This window comes from Pundamilia nyererei, unplaced genomic scaffold (genome assembly GCF_000239375.1).
Source record: "Pundamilia nyererei isolate P.nyererei 1_Seehausen unplaced genomic scaffold, PunNye1.0 scaffold00134, whole genome shotgun sequence".
Lineage (NCBI taxonomy): Eukaryota > Metazoa > Chordata > Actinopteri > Cichliformes > Cichlidae > Pundamilia > Pundamilia nyererei.
In genome coordinates, this window is record NW_005187535.1 from 323,677 (window position 1) to 337,110 (window position 13,434).

At 40.2% G+C, this 13,434-nt stretch overlaps 1 protein-coding gene across 1 annotated transcript; it reads right to left on the reverse strand.

The window, feature by feature from the left end:
• Window positions 1–6,099: 6,099 nt before the first annotated feature.
• Window positions 6,100–9,384, reverse strand: adra2a (adrenoceptor alpha 2A). Its single transcript, XM_005743628.1, has 2 exons — window positions 9,130–9,384; window positions 6,100–8,966 (listed from the first exon to the last, which is right to left on the reverse strand). The coding sequence occupies exon 2, from the start codon at window positions 8,755–8,757 to the stop codon at window positions 7,471–7,473; it is 1,287 nt and encodes a 428-aa protein (XP_005743685.1). The 5' UTR covers window positions 8,758–8,966; window positions 9,130–9,384; the 3' UTR covers window positions 6,100–7,470.
• Between the last annotated feature and the right edge of the window lie 4,050 nt (window positions 9,385–13,434).

The following is a 13,434-nucleotide window of genomic DNA, read 5'->3' on the forward strand; positions in this document are numbered from 1 at the left end:
GTGTGTGTGTGTGTGTGTGTGTGTGTGTGTGTGTGTGTGTGTGTGTGTGTGTGTGTGTGTGTGTGGTTCATGTGCATTCACTTTGTCCTTGGACAATTTGTTTTTTATTGATACTTCTCTAAAGCACTTTTGTAGCTAGTTTTTACTTTAACATACAAAGGTTCAAATGCTTACTATTAAAACAGTTAAGTGACAACATTTGTTACCCTCAGAGTGAGAACAAGCTAAAAAGAGTGACTGCATTTGCAACCTGAACTTCTTTCATCAACACTATAAAGTAATTCTGCTGTAATTTCAAAATAAGAAAATGTTCATCCATGTTTCCTTTCCAGTTATTGTGATTATAAAAGCTGCCTAAAACACATGCTATTAACTTACAATCATGGTACCATGAAAAAAAAAGATCAAACATGTCCAAATTTATACCGCACATAAAAAGCTGCTATTCATGAACCGACTGCTTTCATTAAGTCATCGTTATTAAGGCCTGCAGCAATGAAACAGCAGAGTGCTCAGGTATAATCTCCTTCAAACGCCCACCGGCCTGTCCATCAGGACACACTAGACAGTCATTATAGACACTACAGCAACCTACTTCAAATGCCCTCTCTGCCTCCCATTCACTCTGCTGTTCCCGTGTCACCGTACAGATATTCTTCTCGGCTGTCAATCACTCATGGAGAGATGGGAATTTCCAGCACAAAGACCTTAAATAATGGTGAGAGAGAGATCAGCTATTTGTTGCTTTTGTCTGTGATAATTAGCGGGCCGCACAGTTCGCGCGGGGCTGGAAAAGTATTGGTTGTTTTTTTAATCTTCCACCCCTGTTAAACATTCTTTCATGAAGCTTTTTCAGCCATCATTTCTTCAAAATGCTACTCTCGCTTATCAGCTGGTTCTCTTGTGATTGATGTGTGACAGGTGCGTGTGGTGTGTCCATCAGGTTAAATAGCTCTTCAACAGGAAGCTCTGCTTGGACAGACAGTATACACATGCACATGGACAGAGACTGCGCAGAGAGTGCTGAATGGATTACACAGGAAATCAATTACAAATACAAAAATATCAAATTTAACAGCTACTTGTTTCATTTCCTCGTGGTCTTGGGTCCTTAACACAATCTTTATGTGTTTTGGGGGCTTTGACTCTTTGGATTCTGGTTTATTTTAATAATAATAATGGATTGGATTTGTTTAGCGCTTTTCAAGGCACTTTACAATACCACTATTCAGTCACTCTCACATGCATACACTGGTGGAGGCAGCTACTGTTGTAGCCACAGCTACCCTGGGGCAGACTGATAGAAGCGAGCCTGCCATATCTGGCCAACACCAGCAGGCGGTAGGGTAAAGTGTCTTGCCCAAGGACACAACGACCAGGACAGAGAGCCCAGGGATCGAACTGGTGACCTTCCGGTTACAGAATCCCAACCCCCTGAGCCACGGTACCCATGTGTTTCCACTTTTTTTTATTTTTTTTATTCTAGTTTGTATTTGGTTTCTGTTATCATGCCTCCCCTGTGTTCCACACTTCATGTTTAGTGACTCTTGACTTCATGTTTTATCTCTTGTCTCCATGTTTGGTGTTCCTTTTCTGTCTTGTGTCTTTTCTGTTTCTCCCTCAGTCCCAGTGTCAAGCTTGTGTGTCTTAGTCTCCCCCTCGATGTGTTTCCTGTTTTATTTTAACAGTCGTGTGTTCAGCGTGTTCAGTTTTGCTTCCCCAGTTATGTCTATTTGTTGCAGCTGTGTACCCATGTGTTTCCACTTTTGTTGGTTTGTCATCCTGTACGTTCTGAGTCTCAGGTTTTTCATGTTTCTTATGTTTAGTTTCACCTTGTTTGTTAGCAGTGCATTGGTCTCCTTTTCCCTTGTATTTGCATCTTTACTCAGCCACAATAAAACGACTCGCTTGGCTCCCTGCGTTTGCTTTTGGGTCCTCACCACTCTTTGCTCCACACAATCATGACACAATTTGGCTGTTAGGATGTTAAGGATGTTTTTAATGTAATGTGTGTGTGTGTGGGGGGGTGGGGGGGTGTTCACAGGTCACACAGATCCATGAGTAGAAAGAAATTCCAGAAATTGAGTGTTTCGAGCAGTCTGAAGCCTCAACCTAATTATTTAACGTTTTGGCTTTGTTTAACATGAACATACACCGTTGTAATAGTGTATGTGGCATAGCAGCACAACTGGAAAATTACAGAATGAAATTTCCTTTCCAGAGATGAGGAAGTTGAACTGCACAACTTAAAAACCTTGCTAAAAGAAATATAGAATATAATATAAATGTATATAAACATATACATGCCTAATATCTACTACTACTTGTATTGCATTTATATGAATAAGAACATGTGTGGATTTTTTTAACTAGTTTCATCCCTGATGTAATGATGCATCTCTGACATATGTTCTGTTACTTGTGGCGATTTATTCTGTCTCAATTATAATTTTTAATTCATTAATTATTTGTTATACTATTTACTTTAAAACCAAAGTAAAGCAACTTGATTTATGTTAATAAAACTCTTGTCCTTGTGTGCATCACAATACAACATCTCTGTCTATGTTTAGGCTCTAGTCAGGTGAGATGAAATGAATATACAGGGTGCACATCATAACAAAATATCAAATTTAATGTGTTACAAAAGTAAAAAACAAACAAACAAACAAAGATTTAATTTAATTTAATTTAAAAACAAAGTGTAAGATGATATTAGTTTGTATCAGAGAGCATTTAACTGCATGGTATGTTGTGTATTCAAGATAATTATATAATAAATAAATATATTTACATATTGGATGATTTTTCTGTTTGTTTGTTTTTTGTTGTTGTTTTGTTTTGATGAGGAGGGGTTTTCTACGTGCTGTATTTCACTGTTACTAAAACTGGGTTTGACTGGCAAAAAATAGAAACACATGTTTTGATTCTGTTGCTAAAAATTGCTGCCAAAATCCACACAGCTGTTAAAAGTGAGATGATGCATGTGCACACTTGTGCACTCTGGCTCAGTATGATTCTTAAATGGTAGAAGCTTAAATGTATAAATGTTTTAAGACTGCTTTTGTGCTTTTCTTTCCTTGACTGCATATTTCCAGTCCACTTTGTTCAAAGATATTTTAGACACATGAAAACTGATCTGCTGCGCCAACATTTTTATGTGCATGACTAGAACACTAAATCCTGCATGCTATCCTTTCTCCAATGCAGACCAAAGTACCTCACAAGTTTAATAACCACGTTGCATAATGCTGTGTGGTCTCTGGGACGATGGGAGCTGATTGCACTCAATCATAATGAGTTCCTGGAAAATAGATTTGTCGCGACAAATTATTCTTCAAGGGAAATATCCATTGCCCTGCGTTGTTTTGTTTCTCCAGTCTGACAGATAATCAGCTTGTCGTTAATGAGACTGGAATTTCATTTTAGATGACACCTGTGAAATTCTCTCTTTCCTCAAAGAGGAGCTGACAGCCGGCTAAGACTGCTAGAAAATATGATCCTTCTCTAGTCGTATGTTCGTGGTGTAAATCGTAGTTAAGATGACAAGTACAGGCCTCCTGTGAAATCGCAAAAAGGAAAGCAGGCAAATCAAAGTAGGAGGAGGAAAAAAACACAGTGAGTCATCAGTAACACTGTGAATAATCATGTATATTAAAGCCACCTCAAATAGGCGGATGTCACTCTGAAAAAAAGCTGTACAGGTTGTAGTACGTGGGTGCCTCAGCCAACATTCGCTGTCATCATGACCTTTTCACCCCGGCCACCTACAGCATATGTGCACAACACACAGACACACCCATCCTCCCACGGCCACTTATAAGCACTCATCTCAAAACAAAGCAGCCAAGTAAAATGCAACTTTATCCCCACATGCATCCTCCATCTATCACTGATTATTTGTCCTGTAGGATTTTCGAAGCATACTGACATTTTGTTCCTGTCATTTTCAGTGGTAGCTGCACTGAACCACGCTTTGCCTTTAGAGACGGATGTGCACTCTAACCTGATGATCCATGCCCTGATTCCCAGAGGCTAAATGTTTGTGTGTGTCTATGTCTGTGTGTGTGTGTATGTGTGTAGAGGGTCTGCTGACTTCGACAGCTGGCTTCCTCCAATAGGCAGTCAGCGAGTACATCCGCCTAATGATATCACTACTGCTTGTTGATGTGAAAGGTGCAGCGGGAGAGACAGAGAGGAACAGAAGGATGAGACGAGGTAAACACACAACACATATATATTAGTTAGTATCCATTCACAAACCCCTGTGACCTGCTGTGCAATATTTCAGCTCTGTCTCAAAGGAAGAGGATATCACGACGACACATACATTTAAATCAGCTATAATTGATATAGCACTAATCTATAAAGTGACAATACGAAAGCACTGCAATCTGCTCAGCGCCAAAAAGCAGATGGATACTGTAACTAGTGATATTTCTCTCAGGAGTTAGCTAGAATCCAAAAACAGAGCAAAAACGACAGTAAATATTGGATTATGTTCATCAGCTGTTCCGCAACCCAGCTTCAGTTGAATCATGTTCCTGTCACACAGCTGCCGTTTGCATAAATAAGCAACTAAAAGGGTTGCCATATCAATTCACTGGGCAATATGTTGGTTTTGTTTTGACCTTCCCACTTATTAATGTCAGTAATTCCCAGTTTAGAAATTTAATTAATGTTTATGTTAAGCAAAATGACTTTAGTTACACAGGATTGTGTATCTATTAATATTAGCTCATACCAGCATGCTGGTCACACCACATCAGTGTATATATACTGTATATATGTTACTTATGGTAATTATAAGAAGAAGCAAAAAAAAAAAAATAGCATGGTTCAGTTCAATTTAATTCAATTTTATTTATATAGGGCCAAATCACAATAATAGGTGCTTTATACTGCAAGGTAGAGACTCAACAATACAATATAGAGAAAACCCCAACAATCAAACAACCCCCTATGAGTAAGCACTTGGAGATAGTGGGAAGGAAAAACTCACTTTTGACAGGAAGAAACCAGAACCAGGCTCAGGGAGGGGCGGCCATCTGCTGGGACTAGTTGGGGCCGAGAGGAGGAATGAGATGGTAAATTTTTTAGATCTAACCAGGAACTCTGTCAATGTACTGTAAAGTTCTGTGAATATGAGTATTTCATTATGAAATACTTCAAAAAGTAAGTAGTGATACTTTTGTAAGGATACAAAACATCTAAACTTCCTAAATAAGTTCAGTTTAGTTTTAACTTGATGTTTAATCTTATGAGTTGGCTACTCTTTCTTGACGATGGATATTTCACAACAAATATCAATGTGTATCTTTCTGTTATGAGAATTCTCCAGCAAAAACAGCAAAAAGCTCATGTTCTCAACCTGCAACCTCACAGGAAGTAGAAGGACTTAAATCAGGCTCTGGGGAATCAATGAAAAACTCTCTGCTCTGGGTATTGTAAAAAAGTAACAACAAACATGTTGATTTAGGTCATAGTTTGTGACTGGCATTAATTAGGACACAGCACCGCAAGAGAATTTATTACAAATAGACTGACAGCAAAAGCTTGGCTTTCCTGTCCATTTCTAAACAAGTGACCAGAATTTGAGAAGACTTGACTTTGATGTATTAGTTCTGTAACCTTTATTGACACCCATCTCTCTGGTAAAGTTTTCTTTTCTTTTCTACAACATAACAAAATCTCCCAGAAAATTTCTCCTCACATTCAAAATGAGCATGGAGCATCAGCACGACTGCAAACATGTCTGTCCAGTGGGAGCTCACCCCCTGTGTTTATATGTGCTGCAAATACACTTGCACATTCTCACACACATGCACTGCCTTTTTCTCACAGACTCACCACACTTATACATGTTGTAAACGTGCAGAGAAACACTCCCCCGGCTAAATATAAGTGTACATCAGGCTGTGTTGGATAAGGTGGATACACAGTTAGAAAAACTCCCAAAAGACCATTTAGCTTTCTGAGGACTGTGCTGCTCAACTGCCTTCCTGACAGTCAAAAGGAATCCATTTACATACTCCTCCTCTGCGGGGAAAAGCTATGCTCTCTGTTTTCGATGCACAGATTATAGTTACTCAATTGTTTTTTTTTCACCTGCTCTTCGAAGTCTGATGGAGGGAAGACAGTGAAAAGACAGAGAGAGAGCAAAAGAGAGATGAACCAGTCAATCAGGATCTGGTTTGACAGGCTGCGTGTCTTTATTTAATGACGCATACTGTGGTAGCACAAGACAGCAAATGAACCGTTACTTCTTATCATCCAAAACGAACTCTGAAATCTAAAGCTCCACTAGACAGACTTGGGATGGGAAAAAAAAGATTAGAAGGGTAATTTAATTTGACATCTTCCCAAAAAGAAAAAAGTCGAGCATCTTCTCACAATCTTTGTTAATTCAAAGAGCAAAAGAACATTTGCACATGTTCTGTTCAGGCTCATTAAGAGCTAAGCTCTTTGTTAATCTCTTGCAAAGGTCAGATTCAACAGACCTGCGTATTTGCACTTTTCTGTTGGAGTATCCAATTCACTGTACAAGAAGGTTTTCACACCCTTGCACGGGTGGCACGTGGGACCGCTTTATTTTCTCCTTTGGGAACTCTTTAACCCGTGATCATTTTCTGAGAACAAATTCAGACGTTTTCTTTTGTTCGTGCTGCCTTTGTGCCATTTTATTACACGCCTCTAGTGTGTTTTGTGTGAAGTAAACACACAGTAACATACTGTAAACTATAACATGTCATCACCAGTCTGAAGTTTTATATGGCTCCTTGAGACTGCTTCAGGAAATGGCCTTTATTTACTCTTTAAAAGGGTCTGCATTTTTTCCCACACCGCCATCATCATCATCATTATCTTAACCGTCATCGTCATCAACATCATATCATAAAAAAATGCACAATACTGTATCCATAACAACAAAAATAGAGACAAATATTCAGACAGATCATTTTGTACAATACACGTTCATAAAATACAATACATATCATGGACTTCACTGTGTTTGTTTCTTTTATAAAAATACAAAGAGCAGTTACAATAAAACATGTTCTCGCTGTGGTGTTCGGTACTTTAAGCCTCTTTTTTGTGTGAACTTGGTCAATGTTGAGGCTGTGGGTGGCAGACGTTTCGAAAAGATGCTGCAAGACATGAGAGAAGTTAGCCTTCAGTTCTTTCTGTTGTATTTCATACAATGTTTCTTAACCCAAACAACAATCTTTCTGAAATCTTACCAAATATTTGTGTTGCTCAAACCTAGAAAAGCATAAAAGAAAACGAGATTTTCTGCCAGAAAGTTCTAAAGGCAAACTTTTCCCACTAGTGCACAGGAAGCTCATCCTGGCAAAGCTTTTCCAAGCAGTAACACCTAGAGCAAACTGGTGATCCATGCACAAAGATCAATGTCTTTTACAATTTATGTACAGGATGGCAAAAAAGAATATATATACAAGATCAAGTCCATCATACATATCTCCTAGTGTCCCTCCTGCACAGAATCTTTTTGAATGACCTCCGGAAGTCGTTGTTGAAGATGGTGTAAATGATGGGGTTCAGCGCACTGTTGCAATAGCCGAACCAGAAGAAAAACTTGAACAGTTTTTCAGGGACACAGCAGGAAAGACACAGTGTCTTCAGCATGTATGTAAAGAAAAAGGGAAACCAGCAGATCACAAATGCTCCAATGACCACTGCCAGGACGAAAGTGAAGCGTTTCTCTCGGTTCTGACGGCCTTTCCAGCGGCTGCCTTTGGTGCTCGGCTCGCGCTTTCTGACATCATCTTCCCCTGGTTTGATTTGACTCAGTCTGGGTTTCCCCTTGGTCGATTTTTTTTTAATTGAGCATGGATTGTGCATATGATGATCAGAGGAGGATGAGTCCTCAATGTCCACCCCGTTGGCCTCACCTTTCTCATCCTCTGCACCATCGCCTCGTTTCACTTCCTCCTTCAGTTTGATGACCTGTTCGCCATTCAGCTTGTCATGATCCTCATCATCCCCCATGCCGTTCTGCTTCTGGTTGGAAGCAGCGACGGTGGCAGCCTTTGGCAGATCCTTTCGCTTTCTGTCTCCGGGTGGTGCTCGCGTCCTCTTTTTGGCAATCTGGTAGATCCGAATATAGACCAGAACCATGATGATGCAAGGGAGGAAGAAAGACCCGATGCAGGAGGAGATGACATACCATTTCTCATCATTGATCCTACACGAAGGTTTAGTAACATTAGTAAAACTGTTATTATTGTTATAATCATTTTCAGTATTCTTGTCTTTCTTCATGGTGATTAGAGGTGGGAAGGATATAACTGCTGCAATAACCCACACAATGAAGATGATGCATTTGATGCGACGCGGTGTCCTTTTCAGGTTGTACTCGATGGCCTGGGTGATGGACCAGTAGCGGTCTAAGCTGATAGCACAAAGGTGGGCAATGGAGGCAGTGCAGAAGAGAACATCAAGTGCAAGATAGATCTCACACCACACTCCACCGAAGTACCAGTATCCCATGAGCTCATTGGCCAAGGAGAAAGGCATCACAAGGGTAGCCACTAAAATGTCTGCTGATGCCAGAGACACCAAGAATAAGTTCTGGGGAGCCCGCAGGGCCCGGCTTGTAAACACAGCTATGACCACCAGGACATTACCAAACACTATCAACAGGATCATGATCGCCACCAGCACTGTGAGTGGCAGGGCAATCTGGAGGGTGTAAACTTTCATGTCTGTCTGGTTGGTCTCCATAGCACACTCCATTGGAGCAGGTTGACCCACTGCCTATCTGAGTTCACCTGAGGTTAACAAATATCATCCACCAGGAAGGACAGAGCTTGTAGCTCACAGCAGGGATGAGGAAAGGAAGCAAATGAATCACTCCTCTGGGGCTTTCCTCAGCTTTTTCTCTTTCATTGTGCACTGCCTCCTCCAAGAATTAGCCCTTATTATTTATAAGGCTGACAGTTCATCTGAAAATATGAGGCAACACAAAGAAACAAACATCAGATCCTTCAGTGCTAACAATTCTGTTCTCGCTTAACTATGACATGACTTATGTACTAATTTCACCTGTCTGAGACATTAGGGAGTAACACTGAGAAAAGAGCGTAAAAAAGAGCGGAGCAGCCTTACCTGAGATGAAGGGCAGTGGCACAACGTGTCCAGTGCATGAGAGGCACAGGCATTAAAAAACTGTCAGTGGGTAACTTCTTCAGGCAGACCGTTTGAAAGAAAAGAGGCTCCATGAGGCAGATGAAGCGTTTCCTCTGCGTCTCCTCTCTCTCTCCTCACACAATGATCTCTGTGCTGCATCTAGTTGTGCTCAGTAGCGGACCTAATAGAGCGCTAATCACGTTATCCCGGGCGCTGCCGTGCTTCTGTCTGCGTGTGGAGTTTCTCTCCTCAGTGTTAACCAGTGCGCCACTCCCTCTCTTTATATTCCGCACGCTGCAAAAAGTGTCCCCATCACCGGGCCACTGTGCTTCCGCGGAGTGTCAACACTAGCGTTTTGCCATGCCATGTTTATCTGGCAACATATCGCACACAAAATACGGTCTGCAAGCTTAGTGCAACGGGGAGGCGGAGATGGAAAGGAAAAGAAATTAAAAGAAAAGAAAACTTGTGCAACTTCTGAACGAAATAACAGGTATATCTGGATCATGCGATGTTGTTACATTTTTGTTTAATTTAATTTGTTCCCCTTCAAGAATTACTGCTCCAGGTGTTTGACATGACGCCTCGTGATCCTGATTTTTAAAACGAAAAAACAGCCAGAGTAAATAGATACTAAAGGCAGAATTACTGCAAGAGAAAGAACGCTTTTTTGTGGCAAAGTTATGGAGGTTTTAATTCAGGTCACTGAGTAAGAAGCCACATTTTGCAGTTCAAAAAGAGACTATTGAAAGCGTAAAGTACAGGCCGTGTTGGGACAGATATTTTTTGCAGTGCAGCTGCTAGACTCTGTTGCTAAGCAGCTGCCATGGACACACCATGTGGATATCAGAGAAGCATTTTATTACCCACCAAACCTAATTTATTTGGCCACCTTTCACACTCCATGTAGAACACACAAGGGAGTCCCCAAACTTTTTCGAGAGCGGACCTCCGACTGACTCACAGACCTGTTTGCCTGAAGGATACATATAACAAAGTGGCCAATGGTAGCAGAGGCTCGGGCAGATGTAGAGTATTAGCTCTGTATTCCCAACAGAATCTAAAAAAAATACAACCTGTTCTATAAGGAGTCCTCTCTGTGTGTGTGTTTCTCTGTGGCCACTTATTGAAGCAAATTCAGTGATTAGCAGAACTTTTTTTTTATATTGGCACAGACGATCTTATCAGTATCTCGTGATATAAACAGATTGCTGCCAAGTAATATTTTTCTTCAAACATGCAGGTGGTTTTCTTCTTCAGTGTAATCTCATGGTGGCTGCTGACTTATAGGGCATTAAAAGTGGATAATGAGGATAAAGCTAAAAATTAAATTAAAATGGTTCAAATTAAATAAATATCAAACATATTTTTGCCTTTCTATTTATTTTCTAATGTGTCCTGTGTGACTGTCTTGCCATGTAATGAGAATCAAAAACTGTTTCTTGTGAAAAAGTTGTATAGTGGGACATGTATCACAATACAAGCCTATTAGGAGTCACTGTGCAATCCACTTTGCAAGACAAATCCTGCAAAGTGATAAAAAGTTACCCAGTGACCTGAAATAAACCTGCCCAAATATTCCTTTTCAGCATTCTGACATCATGACAAACCTTATCTCTCAACCTCCTAATTAACAGTCACTCCGAGTCACACCCAAACACGCAGAAATTTGACTATAACTATGAATAGAAACCCTTTGTCTCTTTACATGTCATGAACTCTGTTCAGTAGTTCACCTGATGTTTGAATTCAAATATTTAACTTCACCTGATGCTTGCATTACTCTGCCCAGTCCAGTTTACTTAGACTATATTATTTACCTGTCATATGATGCATGCATTGCGTCCATAGACTAAGGATGTGCCAGGTAATCACACAACAGCTGCAACAATTTAACACTAAAAAACATATTTATCAGTATGAAAAAAGGATAAATACTGGATCTTTACTGAACTTTAAAATAAACCAACTGTGCGCCGAAGCCGAAAAATGTTTTTCATAAATCTAAGACAGCAAGGGAACATTAAAAAAGAGAGTAATAAAGAGTCAGTTTTAAGTATTACTTAAGTCAACTAGAAAGTAGTTATTTTCCTAACTCTGACACATACAGTGTGGGCAGTATTCCTCTGACATTAGATCAAAAATCTCACAAGACTTCGCAAACCCCACAAATGCTAATCCCCTCTTTTTATGTATACAATTTATAGCTGGAGAAGCCTGCGCTTTTGTTTGGTTTGGACACTTTTAGCATTTCTTTAGATTTCATCCACTGGGGGATTCATTATGGTCCAAACTCCCAGACTCTTCTCAGAAAGTCTTTCTTACCACAGAAACTGTGCTGAATGCATTGTTTGTGTTCCACTAAAAAAAAAAATCGCTCCAGCAGGGTGACTCGAAGGAGGGAAATCTCGAAGAGAGGACACAGAGTACGCTGCTTATCATCAGTGTGTGCCGGGCGCGCTCAGAATGCAGGAGTCAGCAGACACACTGAAAAAAGTGTCGTGATAATCTTGACTTCAGTTGTGCTCGTCTCTCACAAACAAACTAAAGCTGCAACAGTTAATGGCGACTTCAGTGGGTTTAACACCCTGTTGGTGTCTATGCTGTGGAGAGGCTAAAACTACAGCTCTAATTATGAACCAACCATATTTTAGTTTGCAATTTTAGCTAATAATACACTGATTTTTACAGTCACGTGCTTACATGTAGTGTCAAATTTTCTGATGTTTTTTCCGGGGATCTTTTATTTTCTATTCACCGTTAATTTGATGATTTGGATCACGGAAACAGAAGTGTGTCTTTCACCCTGTTCACTCCAAAGCAGGAGCAACAAGATGTGGAAGAGAAAATTGACATGATTTTAGTCAGAAACATGTAACCCAATAGCTTAATGGATTATTAGAAATTTTGGTTGCTCTGTGATTGTCTTCTGTTGAAGCCATAAACCACAAACTATCCGATAAATGTGCGGAAAGCTTTTAACGGGAAGTCAGTGAATATTCAAAGTGCGAATCGCTGCTCACAGGCAGGACCCACAAAGAAGCCTGACAATCCAACTCTTATCTGTCCTGGCTGATGAAATGATAGCAGCCGTACAGCGAACTGGCTGACTGTTTTTGGGTAAACATTGTCTCGTGGCGCCGGTTGATGCATGAGGGCGCGCACAAAGCGCAAGGATACAGTGACACCTGTCGTCTCCAGCAAGAGCCTCCCAGCTTCGAGAACCAGCTCCGTGGGAAAAAAGATATTTATGGACAACACAGACGATGAGGAAGTGGAGGAGGTCAATGAGCTCAGTGTTTTTTCCCCCAAGTTTATGATTTCCTTTGCTAAAGACAGATATGTGGGAGACAGCACTCTCCCACAGTACATACTTGAGCGTAACTAGACGAGACGATGAACTCGGTTGATCGGGTTGATTTTCAGATGGTGGTGGTAGCTCCATGGTGACATCATGTGAGTATTATTATAGATTTATTTAAAAAGATGAAATGAAGACAAGAAAAAAGAAGAAAACCCCGTTTCGAGCTTAAGTTAGAAAACAATTTCATCTCCCCAGCAGGGGGCGGTGTTGCACTGGACTGATGACACCGATACAGCTTCAGGCCGTTAGAGAGACTGTGATTACTTAAAAAACAAACAAACAAACAAACAAACATTGTGTAAAATGCACCTGATGCTCTTTTACCATCTTTCGTTACACTTTATGTAGCATAAATGAAACCGTATTAACCTCAAAGGCAAGGTGAAAATAGCCAGTCTGAAAGTGAATTATAGATAGATGGTGAGAACATCTGTGGCAATGCTGCATGTCATTTCATTTAGAACATTAGAAGAGTGTACTTTATTACAAATTAATAAATAGATTTTTCTTTCTTTGCATTTTTAGACTGATTGCATTTTGGGCTACGATAAATCTTAATGATTTGTTATTGAAGAAACTACTAGCTCTTAGAAAAGTTTCTTATCAAGGCAAAGTCCCACACCACCAGTGATGAAGCCCCAGTGCATGTCCCACTAACTGGAACTGTTTCTCTGTACAGCTGCTTGCTGTTGCCACATTTTAACAGCACAACCACCTCTTAAAATTGCCACTGTGGTTACATTAAAAAAAAATTTGTGTGTGTTTATTTGGTTGGTTGGTTTCTGCTATTTTAGAAATTATTGATGTTGTGTTTTAAAGGTGAGTATAGTAAGTTTTGATTTTCAGAGCATGATGATTGATGACGATTAAGCACGATGAGTTTTTACTTGCACTTTCCTTTAATAAATCATGTGGATGTT